Source organism: Brachyistius frenatus, unplaced genomic scaffold (assembly GCF_029030835.1).
Source record: "Brachyistius frenatus isolate BFR_SWC_R1_liver_20210118 unplaced genomic scaffold, ASM2903083v1 Contig_15, whole genome shotgun sequence".
Classification (NCBI taxonomy): Eukaryota; Metazoa; Chordata; class Actinopteri; family Embiotocidae; genus Brachyistius; species Brachyistius frenatus.
In genome coordinates, this window is record NW_027210614.1 from 39,919 (window position 1) to 63,350 (window position 23,432).

At 40.7% G+C, this 23,432-nt stretch overlaps 2 protein-coding genes across 5 annotated transcripts in view; both read right to left on the reverse strand.

Annotated features, from left to right (window-relative positions):
- Nucleotides 1-216: 216 nt before the first annotated feature.
- Nucleotides 217-19,373, reverse strand: trim66 (tripartite motif containing 66). Of its 4 annotated transcripts, none has more exons than XM_069693404.1 (19): nt 19,286-19,355; nt 16,524-16,676; nt 16,060-16,280; nt 15,053-15,266; nt 13,115-13,244; nt 12,670-12,786; nt 12,389-12,503; nt 11,961-12,107; nt 10,868-10,985; nt 9,749-10,581; nt 7,094-7,300; nt 5,669-5,798; nt 5,498-5,579; nt 5,229-5,403; nt 3,530-4,434; nt 3,297-3,420; nt 3,076-3,150; nt 2,022-2,174; nt 217-1,890 (listed from the first exon to the last, which is right to left on the reverse strand). In XM_069693404.1, exons 3-19 carry the CDS (start codon nt 16,066-16,068, stop codon nt 1,654-1,656), a joined length of 3,771 nt encoding a protein of 1,256 aa, XP_069549505.1. In that variant the 5' UTR covers nt 16,069-16,280; nt 16,524-16,676; nt 19,286-19,355; the 3' UTR covers nt 217-1,653. The 4 variants fall into 4 exon arrangements, with proteins under 4 accessions (XP_069549505.1, XP_069549507.1, XP_069549508.1 ...); XM_069693406.1 differs by having other exon boundaries at nt 16,524-16,756; nt 19,286-19,326; XM_069693407.1 differs by lacking the exon at nt 16,524-16,676 and having other exon boundaries at nt 19,286-19,373.
- Nucleotides 19,374-21,534: 2,161 nt separating this feature from the next.
- The window catches only part of dennd2b (DENN domain containing 2B), a 39,470-nt gene continuing 37,572 nt past the window's right edge, over nt 21,535-23,432 (reverse strand). Inside the window, exons 18-20 of the mRNA XM_069693408.1 lie at nt 22,908-23,147; nt 22,582-22,668; nt 21,535-22,010 (exon numbers count right to left, since the gene is read on the reverse strand). Coding sequence (XP_069549509.1) covers nt 21,976-22,010; nt 22,582-22,668; nt 22,908-23,147 — 362 coding nt within the window. The 3' untranslated portion in view covers nt 21,535-21,975. The remainder of the gene's footprint in view (nt 22,011-22,581; nt 22,669-22,907; nt 23,148-23,432) is intronic.

Consider the following 23,432-nt stretch of genomic DNA (forward strand, 5'->3'; position numbering starts at 1 on the left):
CTGTAGCTTTTGGGAGGGAAAAAGAAAAAGTTACTACACCTTTCGTCTATAACTATAAGTCCACCTGTAAATTGTTACAATACATATTAAGTGCTGGTTTCATACAGTAGATAAACATTTCCATTCACTGTGGTTAAATGCTTCAATTTGCCCATCTCCTGTATCATGTAATGATTAATAATGGCAGATTAATCAGAAAAATAATAAGAACATGTATTTTCTCTTCAATGCATTTTATTGATTTGAATAAATGTGCAATTATTATTGACTGTTACAGTAAAAAAAATGAAAAAAACTTAACCTGTTCTCCTGAAACAGCAACAGTAACTATAGTTTATCAGTCTTCCCTCATACAATAGGAAACATTATCACATATACTGATACTTATACTGTACATTCATGACTTTTGTGTGCAGACATTCCCATAAAAGTCAATTAAAATGTATATTTAGCGACAAGAAGCAAGTAAAGTATATTCAAAACAGGAAATGTGCTACAGCATTATTATAAAATTACATATTTCCTTTCAACATAATGGCTCTACAAATAGCAAAGACATTTTTTTATAGTATTCAATACTGAATGATATCAATACCATAGACTTGTATTATGCCTGAGATATTTAGATAAAAGAGTAAAAGATTGTATGCACAATGTATACAGAAACTTAAATTTATGGTGAAATGTAAATTAAAATGTTTTTGTGGATTGTTTAATATTAAATCCTACAACCAAACAGATGTCCTGTTGAGCTCTAAAACTGATTATAGTGCACGCAATAATTCACATTGTGTCCCAACGACAAAGTAGAGAAGATGTGTTGCTGCTTTTCAAAGAAAGCTACTGAGACACACAATTATATCAATAATCAAACCTAATGTAATTGCCTGCAATCATTTAGTAATTAAAATAACATATAGTAAAATAAAGTTCTATACAGTTACACATGTATAAATATGTCTAACATTTATGAATATGGTAAATATTGAGTTTACCAACAGAGTATTGTGTACAGTCAGAGCTATGTTTTCCTAAAGAAAGTATAGACGACCACTTACTGTAATAAAGATGCAAAGTGAGACTGATAAACATCCAACTACAGCATCCTCTGCACAATAAAGCATATGATATAAGGCATGGTAGATATTTTAGGTCTGAATGTAAATACATGAAATAGTAAGCAGCGCAAGAAGCACATCAGGAGCAAATCGTCAGTGGCCAAAATATGATATGATTAAATAACAATTATAGCATCATCTCCCTACCATAACATGTTTTATGGATGCAGAAGCAAGACAACAAATTGTTTTACATCCAAAGAGCTCCAGTCCCACTTGTGTAGCTTACACTACGTCACCTACACCAGTTTTCTTTTTTACACTCTCTGCTCCGATCAGCTGAAGTTTGCAGGGGTAATAATTCCTCCTGTATTAGTTGGCACTTCAAATAAATAAAGTATTGTTTCAATATGTTCTGCTGCCATCAGATGGCAGCACTGTCATATCACTGCAAACCACAACATAGGGCTACTTTTAGATCACTGAATGGAAACACTGCTGCAGTCCCAGAGGCTGCCAGATAAAAAAAAAAAAGTAGTAGTTACACACAAAAACAACATGTTTGTCAGCATCGTTCCGCTGAATTCACCTCTGCTTAGAAGTTATGCCTCCTCGACTTGAGAGATTGTCTCCTCTTCCTTTTCCTGTGGCACTGCTCCCTCCTCTCTGGCCAGGGTAAACCACTCTCTGCCGTCCTGTAGGCCTCATCGTACTCATCGCTGTCAGAGTCCACCTCAGCCGCAGGGAACGCTCTGTCTGGGAAAACCTCTTTCAGCTTGGAGGTGAAGAACACCTCGAGGCTGCGGCCTGCTTGGGCCACCTCAGAGTCAGGCTAAGAGAGGAAAAGGACTATTACAGCCACATCAACGCTGGTGAAGTGCTGCCTGATATTTATCAGTCAAAACTAGGATTCATTCTGATTATGAGACATACAAACGTACAGAATTTTGATTTTTAACTTACATAATTGAACTTTGCACAGTTGCGGAACATGAGATAGACATCAGCAACAAAGTGATCCGCAGAGGTATAATGTCGAGTATTCCCCTTGTTGAGTTTGACCCTGATCACAGACAGGTCCATTGGCCTCTTGATGATCTGGTAGTAATGTCGCGCCTGCATGAGAAAGCAGTGACAATTGAGAGTTTTATATTATCCAACCAGCCATTTTAGTTCTCCGAAACTCAATCAAATCTAATTGTCTCAAAGAACTCTCACCTTAAAAATGCCTCAAATAAATGTTCCATAGATTGTAATATACAGTATATCACGGTAACAAATGTGCCTCCAGCTGTGTACAGGATACTTACTTGGATAATGGTGATCTAACTCATGCATCTTTCACCCTAGTTACCCATGATAACGTGTTCAAACAGTCAATAGGAGTTAGCCTTTGGTATCAATATTGAAGGTACCCTGTGGAGTTTTTGACCATCCAGTTTGAGGCAAAGCTACATGTTTTTCACATATTTCAAATCTTTAAATTTTTTCTACATATTTCTTCAATTTTTCTTATTTTTCCTATAATTTCTCAATGCTTATATGTATTTCCACTGTAGAATGTCAGCAACTGTAACATAACCTGATTATTTTCATTCCTAGTGATGCACCAACAAATGCTGCAGAAAAAGAGGACTGCAAGCTGATGTAAACATGAATTTAGACAATTAATGCCCCAAATTACAGGGGGAAAAAAATCTGCTTTGTAAATATTTTATGAAGGAGAAAACACAGCTCAACACAGTTGCGAGGCCTAAAGGATATACCTAGTATGGTTGGCTGAAAAAAAGACTTAATTTGAACACAACTTTGTTCCAAAAAAGATAAAAATTGATGGGAGAACTTTGAAGCCCCCAAACCTTTGAGAAATATAGCATTAATCAAAGTGTGTTTGTGTGTACCAAAATATGAGAAAAACACCTAATGGTGCAATTGTGCCCCTGTTAGTATGTTGAAAAAAAAATTGTACTTTCAAAATCAAATGGCCTTTGACTGTAAGAAAGTGGTGATCGCTCACAAGTGGACTGACGGGCTCATGGAAGGGAGCGCTCAGGATGTTACTGAGGATCAGAAGAGTCAGCCGCTCACATTTCTGCAAAGAGTAAAACAAACATGGACAAAAATGTTTAAAAAAAATGAAGTAACTTGGAACACATTCACAGAAAAAAAAAAAAAAGACAGACAAGCCTCAAACTATCTGCCATTGTTATTGTTAATGCAGTTGATGAAATGACCTACTCTCTGGTCACATGCAGACAGTCCGTGTGCTGATGCGTGTTCTCCAGATGTTTTCTCGTTCTCACAGTTGTAGTTGACCTCTGGTTGTACAACATCTCTGCACAGGCTGCACAACCAGTCACCTCTGAGCAGAACAGGATACAGCATCAGGTTAGCTTCAATCCGTTTACTGTAACAGGATGCAAAAGGGTAATATTGAATGTATAAATTTCAGGAAACTTTAAGAAGCTTACGAGGGGAAGCTCAGCAGAGGCGGGATATGGCAAGACAAGTGGAAGACTTTTGGACAGCGGTCACAGCACAGGAGGTCTCCTCCAATCAGACACACAGCACAGAAGTCCTCACTCTCCATCTCTGCACTGTCCTGCTCAGGCTCGACTTCCTCTGTGCCCCTCTGACAGACAGGGTTTGCGATCAGGATCGGCCGATGGCCAGTACCAATGTGGGACTCGTCTTCTAGGTCAGAGCGAAGCGGCTGTGGGTCGTCAGTTGTCAGTTCGGGTTCAGATTCTACGTCGAGCTCAGACTCCACAGAGCCCTGAGAGTCTGGAGGCTGATCGGATACAGCGTCAGAATCAGTCTCAGCCTGAAAAGTGGGCCCATACTCAGGCTGGATGTCAGACTCTGTTTCAGTATCACCTGATTCTGCATCAGCATCCAGCCCTTGGCCATCCTCTGATCCTCCTCCTGCATCTGATTCTGGATCTGCCTCACATTCAAGACTTGGCTCTGAATCCCCAAATAGACTAATCTCTCCTGCAGTCACAGATTTTTCTGGAGCCAGACATTCAAGTTCAGCCTCAGATGGAGATTGGCCATTTGGGTCAGAGTCTGGTGATGCATCGGAGTCTAGCTGTGGGTCTGGATCCACCTGAGAAACAACAGCATCCTCTGAGGCTGACCTGGGATCAGAGTCAGAGTCCAGATCCAGTGCAGAGTAACTCTGTGGCAAATATATAGAGTTTGTGGAGGGCGGTGTGGATGCTTTTCGACAACTGAATGCCCTTGTGTTGTTGTGGCTGTCCAAGTCATTGTTGGATGAATGTGTGCTAGTCTGATTACAAGTTTGTCGCTCTGCATATGGTGGAGCTGTGAGTGAATGGGCGGTCCTACTGGTCTCAGAGCCTCCAGCTATCCCCTATTTATGAGAGAAGAGAAGAGAAGAGATTTCTACATTTTACTCTCGTGTTAAACATGGAAAGAGAAAAAATCTGAAAATCCTCAATAACGGCACATTTCATATTTTACGTATAAATGAATGTCCGTTACGTTCAAGCCTTTATCAAACGAGTTCACACAATGCATGTTAAATCTCTCACCACCAGATAAATCTCTCTGTATTTCACAGTACACAGTTCTGGTGTGACATCCGCATGCTAGCCGGATTAATGCACACTGCAGCTGAGACTTCCACTGGCCAAGTCGGCCACCTTCCAGTTCAGCACGATACTAACTTGGAAGGGGATAAAAAAATCATGCAGTTCTTTGTGACTTTATGAATGTTAATGTGAATGGATCCAATTCTAATAGTGAGACAAGTCATTTTACGGCAGCTGTGAGGCTCCCAAGGATTTATCCACCGTTTTACAGCCACAACAGTAGGACAGTAGGCTAATGTGGAGCCTGTGATGTAAGCATGTCAACGATGTTGTTGTAGTTACTCTCATAGCCAGAAGGGGGAGACAAAAGTAAACTGCAGGTTTAAGTTGAAGTAAGAAGTTAACCATTTTTTTGCGAGTTAGATGAGGAGATCGATTCCACAAGAATGTTTACAGGTGAGTATGAAGTTATCACTAGCAGCTGGTTAGCTTTGCGCAAAGACTGAAAACACAGGAATATAAAAAAAAAATTCTCCCCCAAGGCTCAAGAATGAACTTTGTCTGTTTCTTGTTTGTTTTTTTAACTCCAACCAAAGTATAAAGACAGACATACATCGTGACAGGTTCTCTGCTGAGGGAGAGTTTCGCTCTTGTCCGTCCCGCTGGTGGGTAAAGGGTCACTCTGCCGTCGTCCATGCGGGGGGAGTTGAGACACGAGTATTTTGAGACGCTCTAAGCAAACCACCGGGACCCTGGGCCTTCCTGAGTCCTTCTGAACATCCCAGTTACTTCAGAGGGACATAGAGAAAGAATTCAGAAAGTTGCACCTCATTTTCATGATTTGTGCGTGAACAGATGTTTGACTTGTCAGATATTACACACCTGTTGTGGCCATTTCTTGACACCCTGCATTTCTCCTTGCCTTCATAATTAATCTCTTCATTTACATAAATGATAGGATGATCTAAAAAAGACAAATAAGGGCAAGCATTTACAAACTTTGTATTCTGTTGTATTCGAGGGTATAGTAGATAATCTCATGTTTTCCAGCACCTGGCTCCGTCTTATAAGACAGTAGAGGAGACAGGCGTCCTCTGGATGGGGACATCTCAGTTGAAGTTTCCTTAACAACACACAGCACCCCGTCTGAAGCTCTCCTTTGTCTGGGATCCATGATGTCATACTGAGAACAGAGTAGAAGCTGTAAAAATCTTTCCAGGTCACAAACTTCTGCGACAGGAAAAACCGCCTTGTTAGTATACTGTATGTAACTTGACCATGATGACTTTATTTATCCAACTAATGACTTTAAAGGATTTTGTAGACTTACGAAATCATGCAGTCTGGAACCTACACTACCCACAATACTACTTGACACCAACGGTTTGCCACGCCAGCAGTGGCAAATGTATCCTCAAACTGCTTTCCTGAGATGTCTGGTCAGCTCACTTCTTTCTAACTGCACACTCCCAGATTTTTTTCATTTGATCAGATTTCTAACCTTCTGGATCTCAGAAAGGATTTACAAAGCGTTTCCCCTTATACCGGAGCGCTAGCCTGTAAACAAACTTTGATCTGTCAAATCACTGTCGTTTCACTTGCACATTGGCAAACTTTGAACTCAGCAGGTGTAAATGTAATATCAAATGTACCTGAACCACCTATTGGCTTCAAAGCTGATGTTGAAATTTCAATGAACTTGAAAATATCAGTTGAGAAAACCACCTTGCCTGGCCTGAGGTATATTTTCCACCTTTCACTCCAAAGAGCCAACCAGAGTTGCACGCATGTTGATTTTGTGTTTGAAAGGGTAAATCTGCATTGTCCAACTCAGCTTCAGACAAGGATCGATTCGACATGAATGGTTCCACCCGCATTGCTGCGGTGGCCATTTCCAGCCTGTACGTTAATTGCATCTTTCCCGTGTTGTGCCCCAGGCCCTATCTGAATTGTCTGACTTGGTTTTAAATATATATAAATAATATATAAATAACCCTGGTCCGACCTTAGTCATTGGTTTGAAAGAAGTACTATTAGTTGTCCTGGAGCTTTTGACAATACCACCTGATCTTCAGCAGCATATTTAAAAGCTCAGTTGTCATAAAACTGTTGCTGATAAAAAAAAAAAAAATTCATTTTTAAATGATATTCTTTTCTTACATGGATGATAAATCCTTAAAGTAGGGAAATATCAAAATTTAAAGGTGTTTGTTTCCATGACACATGAGCATCTCCATCTGTTGGTGAGCATCACGTGATAAGATGGAAACCTCCAGAACAGCTGCTCAATGGATCTTGTGGAGACATTTTTCTCTTTGAATTACTGTATGAATCTGATGCTCTGTTCTAAAACAAATATTTTATTTTTTTATCGTGGAATTGTGTGTGACAGTTATTACTGTTACTTAACTGTGATCACTTCTAAAAACAGCCTTAGTTCCTCCCCATGTGTGATTATATTCTGATGCAGGTAACCACCTTATGTGCAGCTCCTGCCTCGAGCCTGGGAGTGCATCCTGTGGGCCTTTCAGTGTAAGGGCTGGTGGACGGGGCTGCCAGTTCTGTCGGGATGCTCTGGGAGCGTCTCTTCCTCCTCGTGCACACCAAACTAGGGCTGAGCCTGCTGCTCTGCAAGTCAGACACACACTCGTGGGCTGTCACTGACACCTCCAGGGATGTGGATCTCTGTCAGAAACATAAACATACAGACCGGAGCGGGGTTTCAAGCTGCATCACATGTACAGAGGCACCTGTTTATGTCATTAGCAACTGAAAGCAGAGGAAAAGACTGGGATGTGTGTGGTGGACACAACCTTGAGTGTCACACAGGCACACGCTAAATGAACAAAAACATCACTCAGACCCTATTCTGGGAATAATTCAAAACAATTCAATCCTCACAAACATGCTGCATACATTAATGTTATTGAACGGGCAATCAAAGGTTTGGTTACCACACCAATTATCATATGTAAATTCAACATCTGGAGCTCTGTGTGGCCCTTTGATTAAACCCAAACTCCAAACCACTTACTACCACCCACTCCCTCTCTCTCTTATATTACAATTAAACTGATGCAAATGTCCCCAAAAGCTCCTTTAGCACCTCGGCTGTGCCTTCAGCTAATGTAAGCAGGAGGGCTGACAAATCTTTCTGGCACGTCCCTCTTCCTTTTTTTTTCTTTTTCTAGTACACCGTCATACATATTCAGGCCAGGCTGACACCGAGCACATGCTCCTAAGTATCATGCGATTAAAACACTTACCTGATCTACGCCCCTTGGGATAGATATGCAGGATTCAGACTGTAGTGGAAAATAGACTATAATCCCTCTTTCTGGTATGATGGTGGGGTGCAGGAATTTATCTCAGTGCAAACCAGAGCTAAAATCAAACTGGCAGCTCCCACTATTCCCTTAGTGCCTCATTAATGACAGGTTAAGTACATAAATGACTATGCCCAAGTGGCTTTATATCATTTTCAGATGCTGTGACTTGAAAATGTAAAAATAACACATCTTTGTGCTTGTAATCATGCATCTTGAGAATTTTTAGAGAAGTGATTAGGCGGTTGCTAAAACCTCTGGCATCAACTGTGATTATGATGAAGAGTTCTCTCATGGATTTTAGGATGCATTGCTATGAACTGCTCAGTTTTAATTGTCAGAGCAGCTCTTTGTTTTCCCATCATCCTTTCTTTATGAAAGCAGGAGCAGGTTTCTGTTGCACCATCTGTTTTTAGGCTAGCTGTCAACTGTGGGAAGTGATCGTTCTGGCATTCAAATAAAGTGTTCTTTAAGTTTCAGTCATTAACGGATATTAATTAAAAATGAAATTCAACACTCCCTTACACGTCAATATTTTAGAAATATGCAATAACCTCTCATGCAAAACGTTTTCCTGGGGGCTTTACGTTTGATCTAAATGGATCTACATAATTCATTTCTAAATCATGCTTTGTTTCTTTGTTGTTTTTGTTAGTCAGAGTAAGTGTTTCACACATCTGTATTATCACAGGAAATGTAGGCTTGACCGATCAGTTGTGGTTTTTGAGAGGTGTGTGTCAACAGCTTTGTGTGGTTTACTCTTGTCAGAGGTTGGGAGTTCAGTTAGAAATTAGTTTGAGTCCATAGAAACTTTGCAAAACCACATGTGAAGCAAAACAGCGAAGCGGGAGGTGCACAAAATCCCACCGCGCTCCTCGCTTTGATCTCACTGCAAACAATGTTCACAACTCTGTTGCTTTACCTCCTGACATAATGATGTTGTTTTCAAACAGAATTTTGTAGTTATTGATTTGCTGACTACTATATCAATACTATACAATAATATTTTTTTTATATTGCTGTCAATGTTGTCTGGTGTTCAAAAACATTGAATTTGAATGTTTCTTTGTACGTCATACTGTATGAAATGCATTTGTCAGTTTTCATTGCATCAAGTGTAATGTGTAAAAACTTATGATAGATTTGTTCATAGAGTTTTTCAGAGGCGAGGCTGAACTTGTTCAAAGGCATAACTCAGTTGATGTTTAACTCCCATGTAGGATGAGTTTAAGTCTTAACTACTTTAGTTATAACAGTTTATTTGAAATAGCAAGTGTCTATGCTCATTTAAGCACGTGATCCTTATAAAGTTACTTTTTTTTCTGAATGGTCAATTGGGTACAATGTTTTTTCGTAACATGAAATGGTCCAATTGAACTTTGAAATGTAATTTGTTTTATATTCTAATTTATATTTTATATATCTATAGAATTGTTGCATTAGTATTTCCTGTGTGTAGGATTGAGGGGCATTTATTCACAGAAATGGAATATAATATTCATAAATATGTTTTCTTTATGTTTTTGTTACATTAGAATGAGCACACCACAGAGCACACTGTGTTTCTACAGTAGGCCACAGGGGACAAACCACACTGTGGCCACTAGATTCTCTTGCATGCTTGAAAGTGGAGGGTGAGGTTAGGGGTGTTCAGATAGTTACAATCAGCAACCTCACTGCTGGATGCCACTAAATCCTACACACTGCTCCTTTAATTCTTGGTCATAATAATTTAATTGGAGTTTACTTTAAAGTTAATATATTTGCTAAAACAATCAAAGGGTCTAATATTAATTGAATCTCTCACCCTGCCAGCTCGGTGGTCTCTGGGCGTCCGTGCAGGTCTGGTCCTCTGCTGCTCTTTTCTCTGCTCCGCTGCTAAAGAAGCTTGAAGCTGCTGCTGGTGCTGTTGGACGGGACTCTGGCCTCTCCTGTCCTGCTGTAGCTCCTCATCCAGCAGCTCTCTGCTTTCAACCGCTGCTGTTTGTCCACAAGTCTCCTCCACCCTCCATCTGTCCTCCCAGCTCCCTTCAGTCATCACATCTCTGTCCACAACTGTGTGGCTGAGCTCCTGCTGCTGTGCTGTGCTGGTCGATAGCTTCCCCTGACACTGGCCTGGCCTGCCACGGTCTGCACTTAGCTGAGTCTGGCTGTCTGGTATAACTTCTCTCTGGTGTTGGTGATAAGAGAGATAGGATTTAGACTGAGAGTGTGGTTGGGAGTCAGCAGCTTGTGGCTGGGATGCAGATCCTCGGTTGCAGTTGAGCTGGACGGGTCCTGTGTTGGGGGTAGGGGATGTAGGGGGAGGACATTGCAAGGAGCTCTCTACGTCCCAGCGCCTCTGGAGATGCTGGTTCTGGTGGAGGGAGGCAGAAATGAGAGCCGGCTGAGCACAGCTGGAGTTATAAAGTGTGGCCTCCAGCTGGCTTTTGTCCAGACTGGGCATATCTTGCTGAGAGGGAATGCCATGCAGGCAGCACATCTGGGGCTCACAGCAGGCCTGGTACCCACAGCCTGGCTCTCGTCCTCTGTGAAACACAGACGGCAAAGCCAAGCAGGTGATGGGCTGGGGCCTCATGATACTGGAGCAGGCCAAACCCGGAGGATAAGTGCAGTGTCCCCCCTCAACAGTCAGCTGGCCTGCAGGACAACAGGGTCAAAGTAAGAGCTGAGTTCAAAAATAACATATGTCATGCATAAAACAATACTGCTGATAATTATAAAGATGTAGCACATTTGAAAGAAAAACATTTGAAAAACCTTTTGCAAATTCACTCACTAATTTGAAAAAAAACCATTTCATTTCATTCTTATGCACTAATATTTTACTTGGAGCCATTTTCCCATGTTTTCATTTTCCTAAATGTAAATCCAACATGCATCATTGTAACATGGTGCGCTTGTTTTAATCAATTTAAAATTTTACCTAAAGAGGAAATCTGCTTCGTCCAGTAACTAGCATCCCAGTTGAATTTGATCTTGACTGGACTCCAAGAGTCTGAGTGGAGTGCCGCCTCAAGCAGTTGCTGCATCTGGATTGAAATCTGCAAGAGAAATAGATAGTTAATAAAATAATGACGACTGATGAAGATCATTTGGAATTTTCTTTAAAACCCGGTGGTTTTATATCAATATAAATAACACAACTCTGTGCTTAAGAGTGGTGAAGCATCTTCTGTCTGACACTACAAATTAAGACATTAAGATGTTTATTATGAAAATAAATCATGCAGAAGGACAATAAAAACACTAAATTGACAAAAGTATTCTGATTACAGAACATGACTTAATAACATATTGTTTTTTTTTTATCATGTTTGCCTTTATCTTACAGTCAGTTTAATAGAAACAAGAAATATGGGGAGAGAGAGCAGTATGATATGCAAAACAGTATGCTTTTTTAGCAGCAGCACTGAATGGGATTTCAGTTTAAAAGACCTTGCAAGTGATGTATTATTAACATTCATAAAGTTGTAGGTATCTCGAGAGACACGTTTTGCAAAATTATGATCAAAACTGATGCAAAGAGGTCAAGATATTTTATGGGGGATTCTCCAAAAACACTGGTTTCCCCTCTTGTCATCTTGTTTTAAACCTTACCTAAATCTTTCAAAGTCATTGTTCCCGGTACATAGCACAGGCTTTCTGTAGTTTCAGTGCCAAAACTGAAATAAAGCCCATGATGTAACCTCAGCAATTTTCTCAGGTTTACAGTAACAAAGCTCCTCCATAAACACAAAGGACTCCGCACAGTATAACGGTTTTCACAGGCTGAGTGGTAATCTCTATAATAAGCAAACTGACCTTTACAAGTGTAATCGAAGAGCCCCTTTAAATGTGTGTGTGTGTGTGTGTGTGTGTGTGTGTGTGTGTGTGTGTGTGTGTGTGTGTGTGTGTGTGTGTGTGTGTGTGTGTGTGTGTGTGTGTGTGTGTGTGTGTGTGTGTGTGTGTGTGTGTGTGTGTGTGTGTGTGTGTTACAGTAAGACAGTAGACGTCTGTTGACTGTCTTGTTTGCATACCAGAGCCCTGCTGAAGAGCACCGGGCCTCTGCAGTGATGGGTCGTAGCCCAGGTGATGAACTTCTGAATATGGTCCAGCTGGCCACAGATCTCTATTGCCCCTTGCAGCTGGTCTTCCAGACGCTGCTGGAAGCCCTCAGAAATCTTCTGCAAAAAAAAAAAAAAAATAATCCAGAAAAATGCAAGAAGTTGTGTGTAATTACTGGCACACAGAGAGCAGTGTGGCTAGACCGCAGGCTAATCAACAAAGACTTTTTTTTTCGACAGATGTAGTTCCTGAGATGTTGGTTTAAGCAACTTTGACAGATATTTATGGGCTCTCGTTTGCTTGCTTTCAGGGCTGATTACATCATGGCAGTTACTGATTCTTTGCATGTAGATTCACGGCTGGCTGAACGATAAGAAGGAAAGAAAGAGAAAGTAATTACCTCCAGTTGCTCTATTAATAGGTTGGCTCGTTTGCTAAGCTCGTTCATCATAATCATCTTTGCCATTTTAATCTGGTTCTCTGCCTTCCTGTGTGCAATCTTTACTCCGTGAAGTCTATACAGACAGAAAGGGGGGAAAGTGTCTCAGAAGAAAGCACCATTTCAAGCATTCATTTATTCATTAGCTTGCTATATTTCACGCTGTTAAATTATTGACCACTTGTGGCAGAAGTTACTCAGAGCTGGGATTTGATTATGACTGTGCGTTAGTTGAAACCTACCTTTCCTCTATCTGTTTAGCATTGTTCTCCACTGCAGCCCTTCTCTCATCCACCTGCACCATCAGGCTCTCAAACAACCATTGCTGATCCTGAAGAGCTTTCCCGATCTCCACCACCCTAAAACACACGTGAGATCACAGTGTACACCACACAGAAAATTCACAAATTTATTCGTTGGGTATGAAGAAGACCAGAATTAAATTTGTTTCCCTTGAGGACGAGACATTATGCAGGTGACCTTCGAGGCCGCTACTGTACTGTAACATCACAGAAAACCAAAATGTATGAATACTTAATGAGTGTTATGTTGGCCAAGGGTAGTCTATGCAGATACAGATTATAAAAGTGACAAGGCAGTTAAAGAGCGTTACTTCTCACGGGAAGTTTGTGACCTGCAGTTAGCCCTTCTCTGCAGTGTCCTTGTGCTGTGTATCTGAGGACTGACCTGTGGTTTTTGTGGGAGGACAGGTGACAGCTGCTGCAGCACAGAAGGTCACATGACTCACAAAAAAGCTCCAAGGGCTCCTGTCTGTGTGAGTGGCACATGAGGAGGGAACAAGGATACGACCCTGGGCCTGGAAGGCACAGAGAGAGAGAGGAGGGAGAGGAGACAGAGCATGAAGCATTAGAAACAGTCAACAGGAAATTCACACCCAGAGGCCCGGCAGCATGCAACGTTACAGCTCCTAGAAAATGCTGTAAAAGACAAACACTCGTGGTAATGCAAGATCTGCCAAACCAGAACTTTAAAGTGATCAGGTAAAGAACTCATTTGAGCTTATTTAAAGAACCAGTCTGTAAAGAAAAGTTGTATATTTTGTATATAAACCATATCAGATGGTCAAATGGCATCACACAATAGTCTCACTGTGTTGTTGATGAGGTCCTTAATAATAACAAGCCTTTAAAATACATTGTTAAATATTGAACCAGTGATTTTCAACCGGACATCTTACAAACAGAGGTGAGGGTCACATTTCAGATGTCTATGTGTTGTGAACAGTTTAATAAAAGTCCAAATGATCCAATATCTAATCAAAGATTAGAGAAAAACAAAACAAAACTGAACACAGAATTGTGTAACAGAAGTTTGTTTTATCTATCATCGAGAGCGTGTTAATTAGCCAGCTTTCAGGGGTCTGGTAGGTGACCTTGGTTATCTTTGAACAGAACAAAACTAGCTACTTCATTGCTAAGCTAAGCTATCTAGCTTTTGTCTGTAGAGCTTCATATTTACTGGACTGACATGACAGTAGTTCCAATTATCTCATCTATCCCTCATTTAGAAAGGTAATCAGCATGTTTCCAGAAATTTCAAACTAGTCATTTCAACAACAGCTCCCAAACCCAGTGTGGTTTTCTTAAATTGAAACAAATGGACAACTTTTTCCAAAATGTATAGCCTAGTTAAAATCCCAACTGAAGATGAGGAGACACCATACTGTTAAAGTTTATGCCATGCACATGGATGCTTTTTTTTTTCAACCGGATGTTCTTTTAGACAACCTCACAGTTGACCACAACACAAAAGTCAATTTATCAATGTACATATTGACACTATATCTATATATACAGTAGCTGGGGCTGCAATAGGACTGTGTTAAACAGTTTTCATTGCTAAAAATCTGTTGACAATACTTCAGTGCTGTCAATTTGGCCTTTGAAGCACCATCAACCACACATACTAGTCCATGTACTGAAAAACATTTCTCGTATATTTCTAAATAGGTCACGGAGGAAACTGTTGGCCCACAAAGCATCTGTCTAACTATAGCTGGATGAGGCTAATGAACGTAGCCCTACTGCTCTCTGCTGGCCGGCTCACCTCAGCCAGCCCCCTTCTGCCTGCAGATCATCACAGACCTCTGTGGTAGAGAGCTGAGCATCACCCCGAGTGCATCAACCTGATCTGATTGACCACATCCTGTCTGTCAGCACAGTCACACAGCTTTTCTCACCAGTACACAAACTAAGCAGAAACACTCCCACATCACAATAAAACTGTCTTGGACGTATTCGTTATGACTTGACAACTTGTGCAATGCAGATCTGCAAAAGCAGCTGGCAACAAAGCTGCCAGGCATACTTTAGGGGCTTTAAATAGCAACACACTAATATTAGCAAAAATGAAATCATCCACTTCCGAATCTGGGCCATGTGTTAAAGATAGGTGTAATAAAGCACATGGATCTCCAGGAACTAGTATCAACCATTGCCACCATCATGCATTATTCATTGCAGTGGTTCCTGCAGAAACAACCAGAGCGCAGACAGGAAAACAAAGAAGGCTTTCAAATTACAGTGTGTAGCCTCACAGATAATCTGTCATACCAACCAGGAAATTGGAGGTAGCAAAGTCTCAGTATATAAACAAATATCTTGCCTTGTCCAGTGGGAGGCAGGGAGCTGGAGCCTCTCTGGTGCAGATCAGGACACTGGGTGGCACTGGGCCTCTGCTGCTGGAGGGAGTCTGTGTACTGGGCAGTGGTCGGGCCTCTCTGATGCTGGTGCACATCTGTGCACTGGGAGCACAACCACTTGTTGCAGAATGTACACAGGCTCTGAGCAAGAGTCGGCTCTGTGCACTCTGAGCAGCTCTGAAAGAGAAACCTCTTCTTAAAATACACAATGAACACACACTCTCACGTACACACACGGTGCTAGTTGATAAAGAGACGAGGTGGCATATGTCAGAAGAATTTGTGTTGCTGCTTTACTTTGGGCAATATCACACTTCAAAGAGTTGTTATGTGTGCTGCTTGCAAATGCCTCAGAGACGTTCAGAAGAATACGTGAGCTCCTCGTGAAGATACAACTGAAGCTGTGCTCAAGGTTCAGCTGTTAAATTCCTCATTTAAACACTAATAAGATGTTCTAATCAAGAGCATTTAAACACATTTCAACAGCACAAAAACACATCTGAACATTAAAATCTTAACATAAGGATTGTTCACCTTGATCACCTTTTGTTCCAGATATGAGCTAATAAAAGAACACAAACGCCGTCAACTGAAATCTAGTATTATAATGCAAAGTGCAGCTTTTTGTCATTGAAGTAATACTTCATTAATGTATCCCTGTGGAGACATTCATCACGTGCACTTGACCCTTCTTACCAATTTTGGCACGGTGAACAGCACCTTGGGACCAAATCCACTTTTAAGACCCTGTGCCTTGTCTAAAGACAATGGCAGGAATATTCCTAATTTCTAAAAGAATTTCTGAGGTGAGAACAGAGCAACATAAACAGAGAAAGCATGCTAACTCCAAAGAAAGGCCCACAGAGCAAATTCAGAAACTACTGCACAAAAACAAACATACACCCGCTGTGTCTGAAATGAAATAAAGTTAAAATGAAGATAGGAAACAATGCTGAAAGAGACACCTTACCTTCTCCATTTCCGTGCTTTGAGAGTGGATCTGATGCCTTCTCAGCAGGAGGGAGTAGAGAGGAGAGAGAGCAGCCTGACGCCTCGGCAGCAGAAACACTGAGGCTTCTACCTGAGGCAGGAAGCAGCGCGCACCGAGAGGTGGCCCCAGAGGAGACGGCTTACATGACAGCCTCACTGTGCTCTCTCCTCCCCCAGTTCATCCAAGTGTAGGACCCCTCTCTGCAGCGGAGGAGAGGAGTGTCATGTTCAAATTCATTCTCTGCTCGCTGGTGCAGCCACCAAAGAGGAGAGAAAATCGAATCCTTTTTCTTAAATAAGCCTGTGCATAATAATTGGGAATTAGGGAGATAACATAATTATTTTTTGTAGGGCAAAATATCCCCGGAAGCATTTTCCAAAATGGAGGAAGGAAGACCAAGTGACCTACAATGAGGAAGGAGGTAGAAATTGTAATGCAAGCACCTTTAGGTTCTTTGGAGCAAGCAGTGTGAGGCGGGACGAGGTGATGTTAGGCTGAGGTTGTCGGGCTATGTTGGTCTGGGCTAGGATGGGCCAGCTGTGGCCTTCTTCCCTTTGTCAGGATGAGGAGGGGACAGGTCCCACAGGACCTACACTCTAACATAGCACACCGAAACCGGGTCAGGCTCTGATAAGCTCCAGATGGGATAGGATACACTCCTGCAATCCTTCTAGCACTGTGAAATCAATTGAGATTTTAACACAGTATGACAGATAAAATGAATAGTACACACTGTAAGAGGAGAGAAAACAAGTTAACTGAGGGGTTATTTATAATACTCTGACTATATATCTGCCAAGGAAACAGTTGCATGGTGATATGAAAGCTGTGAAAGGAGGCTGGAGAACATGGTGGGAACCAATCATAACTTAAAACAAGCAGTCGCCATCAAATATAGCCCAGAATTAAGCCACTGTGACATCTGGACCTACGAGCAAGTCTGCCTAACAACAACCCCTACAGCTTGACCTACAAATCTAACAACTTTCTCATCCTTGGATGCTTCAGTGGGGAGCTCAGAGCAATCCCATTCCCCATTGTGCGCTCAAAGACCCAATTTGAAACACAATTAGCCAGTCGTAGTGCACCCCGTGTCTCGTTCACTCAGCTCCGTAGCATTTTCAAACTGTGCGCTTCCTTTTCTGCACCTCCACAGCATTTATCTCTCACACTGAGGCCTCCCGCCTGCTCTGCTAAGCTGGCACCAGATACGCATGCCATCTCAAGAGACGTCACAATAATAGAAACCTGCGCTGTGATCTCTCCCTTGAAAGCACCCCCTATGTAACATCTATTAACACTGAGGTGATGAGGTCACAAAGAAAGCAGGATTATCTTCTACCACTTTGAAGTTATTATGCTGTTTCACTCTCCTTAAACAACTTACTCTGCTCTGCAAAGAAATCCATCGACAGCTTGACGAACTATTATTTTTCTGCAAATGAGCCTTTCAAAAATGGCAATGATGTTTCGGTAAATAACAAAGCAACACCCACAGAGGAGTTCTCAAAAAATCTGCTTCAGTCGCTCCAACTTCACATATAAACAAGACTCTGAAGAGATATTTGTTCCTTTATGGTGTTGAACTGCTACAGCTGATGGGATTTAAAATGAACTACAAATCATCCTCATTATTTACTTTAAAGGGGCATTTATATGTTTTTGGCCACTAGGAGGCAGAATACATCCAAAAAAGCAGACAGACCAACAGCTCTACCTATTATCACTTTGCAGAGTTGTTATGGCCGGCTCAATAATAAAGATGACCTTTTTCACACTCACCACATACACAATTTCTGTATCTGGACAAGTAACAAGCAATGGGTTTGTTAAAACGTTTTACTGCTGGAGAAGAGGTTCACAAGAGCAGCAAGACTCACTGAACTAACAAAAAGCTGTAGAGTTATCCAATAATTCACTGTTAGTCTTTTACTATGAGCAATTGCATTGATATCACATGTAGTTATTTCATTCTGTATTAATACAAATATTAGTAGATAGCGGTGTATTCATTAATGCCGCTTTGAAGAAGCCATTATATTTAATTTACATTAGTACACGCAACACCTCAGTTTATTCAAAATCTGCAAAACTCAAAATGTTTCTTTGCAACGGGCAACATCCAGAAAAGCCTGCACGGTGCAGCCGAGCACTGTTGCTCCTGTTTACCACTGAGGAGGCCGAGGGCTACTCTTCTACCGCTTTCTGAAAACACTCAACTTTTTGAACACGACTTACGTTTTGGGATTCAAAGGCTAATTTTAATTCTTGTAGACCAAATATCTTTTTACTAAGGAAAAAATATTATTTTAAATGAAATCAAATTTTGTAAGTAAGGAGCATACATAATTTTATGGAACATCTATAAATAAATCAGATAATTAAATAAGGGGACAAAGATTACCAGCACACTTTTGGTAAATTTGGACAAATATTTATAAAATCCTGTTTCAGCCCTGTGCAACTATAACTCAAATATGTTATCGGCTATTTGTACAGCACTGGTCATCATTGTTTAAAAAAAAAGTCTTATTAACAGGAGTGCAGTATCAAAACAAACAAAAATCCCCTACACTGTCCATCATTTCATCTCACTGTTTTACCGGGAACCTTCCCCGAGCACAATTTATATAAACGGCACCATAATACAGCATAAAGGCTGCAAACTTTTATAAATCACAAAATTGTAAAAAAAAAAAAAAAAAAAAAAAAAATATCTGACTGTCTGACAGCACTTTCTAAACGCAGTCTCGATTAATAACAACAAGCATGTCAGTCAAATTACAGAGAACTGCCTGCCCCCGCATCCACAGCCTGCCTCTGCATCAGCAGCCTCACCTCCAGCGCATCACTGAGTGCGATATTATTTTTTAGAAAGTGCGCATGAGATTACGCCCCTATCATGGCATCATGGTGCAATCCACAACACCAGAGGACAGCCCGCAAACACAAAGTCAGAACACGGATAGTTTCGTCCAGAAACTGTCTGTTTAAATGAGCCTAATTCCACCCGTGAAGCGCACCGCTCATGCAAAAACATCCGATCAGGTAAACATGTGTGCGCTTGCGAGGATGTCAGTGTGTTGTTGTCGGTCCAGAGGAAACGAGACGGTCTGCCGAGAAACTCCGCTTCTGTCTGCCTGTCAATCATGTCATGTGTGCTGAACAAAGCGACGGGGTTTCTCTCTTCTTTTTTTTTTTTTACCTTGACCCGCGCATCTCCGAGTGTCGATCCCTCCCATCGGATGTCGCTCTTTGGCCCGGACAAAATTTTGGAGATTCCAAGTCTCGCAGTTAATCGTGAGATTATACTCGTTCTCATGCAATACTTCTGACGTTTCTCAAAGCTGAAGTGACACTTTGTGAGGGGGCTGGGTAATTTATGAAAAGTTTAAGGTAATGGTATTTTGTTAACTTCCTCCAACAGAGGACAGCAGTGATGGGAGCGCTTTTTAAATCCTTCATCTTTAAGTAAAACACAATAACAAGACAATACTGTGAAAATTATCTATGCTAAGAAAAAATATATAATGCATTAGAAACTTGGACTGAGTAATCATGCACAGGTATTGTGACATGTTCATGCAGCAGATTGGTCCTTGCTATTATTATATATATATATACAGTTCACATTATTAGATATTGATTATCATTGAACCATTATGAAAGTAGTCCTTTAAATGCAATACATACCTCAGCTGAATATTTTATGTTCTTGGCATTTTAAAACCCATACTTCAGTGCAGTACCTGAGTAAACAAACACCTTCCAATAATTGAAATCTTCATTTATGAGTGATTTACATAATATATCTATCATATTTCAATACTGCCTTAAACCAAACATGAAAAAACAAAAAGATTTTTGTATTTTATTGTAATATCAATTCCCAAGATATTTAGAACTTATTTAAAAAGGCAGTCTGGGAAAACTACCATTTAAACTTCCATCCATCATCTATACCCACTTTATCCTGAACAGGGTCATGGGGGGGCTGCAGCCTATCCAGCTCACTTTGGGCAAAGGCAGGATTCACTGTGGACATATCACCAGTCCAACACAGACAAAAAGCATTCACACCTAAGGGACATTTATAGAACCACCTGAGGTGCATGTTTTTAGACAGTGGGAGGAAGGCAGAGTACCCAGAGAGAACCCACACAGGCACAAGGAGAACATGGAAACTCCACACAGAAAAGCCCCGGCCTGGATTTGAACCTGGAACCTTTTTGCTTTGAGGCAATAATGCTAACCACTGCACCGCCCCCATTTCAAATTGTTCTCACAAATACACCAGCATTAAAGCATTTTCATATGCCTGTCAAATAAGTAGCAGTGAAATTTACTAAAATTAAAGTACTCACTCTGGAGAATTATAAATTAATTTAACCTAATTAGTTGTGAGATGTTCCATTAGGTGTTTTTCTTAGCTTTACACAACTTTTCCAGTCTTTTGTTGACCCTGTCCCAACTTTTTTGAGATGGGTTGCTGGCATCAAATTCAAAATAAGCACATATTTTTCACAAAACAATACAATTTCTGTGTTTCAACATTTGATATGTTGTCCTTGGTCTATTTGCAATTAAACATGGGCTCATGAGATTTGCAAATCATTGCATTTTGTTTTTATTTACACTTTACACAGCGTCCCAACTTTTTCAGAAACGGGGTTGTAAATATGTGCAAATTATATAACACCTAGTGACTCTCCTCAACTTGTCAGTCACAGAATATGTATTCTCACAACGCAGTTCCTCTGAAGGTTGTTAGTTTATAATTGTATACCAGTCTGAACGACACCATCCCGAGTACTTTTACTGTCAATACATAAAGTACACTGATACTGATCATTTTGAATGCAGGATTGTACTTGTAGTAGACTGTAATAATGGTGTCTCAATACATCTTCCACTGCTGGTTGTGGGTGTGCAGCTTCATCCTAAACTTGCGACACGATTCCTTCACATCAGATGTCACGCTTAATTGCTATGAAGGACACCGGCAGAGGAAAAGTAACGTGGCACCTGTAATCCACAGCGAGCCGCTCAGTTAGGAGAGCTAAGAACAGCACGGCAGTGACAGCCACCAGAGTGATGTGCGCAGACGTAATTAGGTTACCAGCAGCATGTGGTAGCTGGTGCTAGACTACGGGCCTTTTGGGATCTTACTACTGCTAATGCATGGCTTTAGGGGAGGCTGTCATTGAGATGTCAGATGCAAAAAGAGGTGGTTTTATATCATCTGGCAAAATGTGAATTACATGTTTCTGTTTCCAGGTGTGATATATGTCAAAAGTAATAAAAGCTGTAGAGTAAGTCTGTATTGCTGTTATTGATAGCAACAATGAAGGGAACGTATTAGTATACAAAAATATTCTAACCACCATTTAATGACAAAAATATTGAACATGACTAATATTAGTAAATTCAACACTTAACACTCGGACATTTGAAGCGTTTTAATGACCTTTTTTTAATAAAAGATTGCAAAAGACTCTATGAAGAGTTCAAATCATTTTCTTCATTGTCTTGATGCATGTACAGTTTATAGGTTTTTACACTCCTTAAACAGAGGACAACACTGTTGTAATGTAAATAATGCAAAAATGAAAACATATGAACTGTACATCTACGCCCATGTCAAGTAGCATACACTCACACACTCTGATAACACTCTTCACAAGCACTCCTGGACATCAGTGGTTACTCTATGACTCACTCGCTGTGTACCATCCGGCTATCACTATCTCATAAAGTACTATAAACATACACTGAAGAGTATCACAGCTTACAGTGAAATAATATGTACACGTTTCATAAAAAATATTGACAAAAAGACGAACTGAGAATCATCTTGACGCAGAGACTTGAGACATCCGGTGTTCAGTTTTCTCCTCAGTTCTTTTTGTGGAGAAACTTCATTTTACTTCCTGAAAACCATTAAAACAAATAAATTAAATGATGCAAAAAGCATTGAGACTATATGAAGTTTGGTCTGATTTAAGCCCGCCTGCAGTCTGTTAAAATCTGAATATTTGCAAACATGTGTTGCTGCCTGATAAAATGTTTAATGATAGCCCCCAGACAAAAAAAAATACTCTGCTTGGAATAATAATTTTTTTCATCAAATATGTTTTTTTCCACAAAAAAAGATTTTTTTTTTTCAGGTGTGATGTCATAAAATCCTGCTCAAAGAGCAAAGTGAACAGTAGAAAACATTTTTGGACACATTATGAACCGTGAACAAATATGTTAGAGCTACTTTTGATGATTTTTATCATGTTGGATATGTTAAGTTAAAAACAAGACATAAGTGACTAGCAGCAACTGCAACTGTGGAAAAATTGGTGCGCGGCTCCATCTGGCAAAGTAATAGTAACATATATGTCATATGTGGGAATTTTGAACAAAGTTACAAGAAGAAATATTAGAAATATCTGTTTATACAGCCTGATTTTAAAACGGGTTAAAACTTTCAAACTTGTGAAATCAGGAACTCACCAAGGCCTCTCAGGAACTTGTTGACTCCACTCTGCTCTGTGTCTGGCAGCTCCTCCAGATACTGATCCACCCTCTGCTCAAACAGACCTGTTAACAGCACAATAGAGGTAGAAAAGTCAAATATGAAACACTTCAGTATTCCAGGAGGAACAGTGATGTGGTGAGAAAACGTGCTGATGAAATCTTTCAGCCACTAGAGGTCACTAGTACTTTAAGTGCAGGCGGGGAAATCCACAGAGAAAACTGCAAAGTGACTTTTCATCAAATCTTTTAAGGAAGAAAGAACATTCAGACAAAGAAGTGGAACTCAGAGGACGACAGTCTACCTTTAGCCCGTGTCTTCCTCAGCTCCCGATCTTGAATGAACCCTGCAAACATCTGAGACTCCATGAAGACGCCCAGGAAACGACGGATGCTCTTAGACGCCACAGACTTGCGAAAGGCCTCTCTTTGGAAAATGCGCTCTCCGCGCTCATTCTGAGCGATAAACAGCGAGTAATGTCCGATAGTCTCCAGGAAGAAGCGGATGAAGGCTTCTGACACCAGGCTGTTCAGGGAGTTATACTCTGTCGACGCAAGAAAGAAGGGATCACTCACAGTGCTTAGTTATTTGCATTACTAATTGGACTTCATGATGAAGTGATAAAACATTTGGTCCAACGCTCACAGACACGCACATTCAAATGTACCCTCAGCTTTTATTAACAGTGTGGAGATTCTCTCATAATGCTTCGGTCAAATACAGTGTATGAATCACAAAATGGGAAAGAACAATTACAATGTGGCTGCCTCTTGTCTGTATATGTCAGAAGTGTGGGACTACTGTAGAGCAGCTGGACCTTCACAGACCA

Excerpts from the sequence above, each read along its gene's own strand:
- trim66 (XM_069693407.1), bottom strand. Across the intron at positions 5,799-7,093 it reads AGGCAGGAGCTGCACATAAG|TATGACATCATGGATCCCAG; the intron begins GTGGTTACCTGC and ends CTCTGTTCTCAG. Across the intron at positions 3,151-3,296 it reads TGTCTGCATGTGACCAGAGA|AAATGTGAGCGGCTGACTCT; the intron begins GTAGGTCATTTC and ends TACTCTTTGCAG.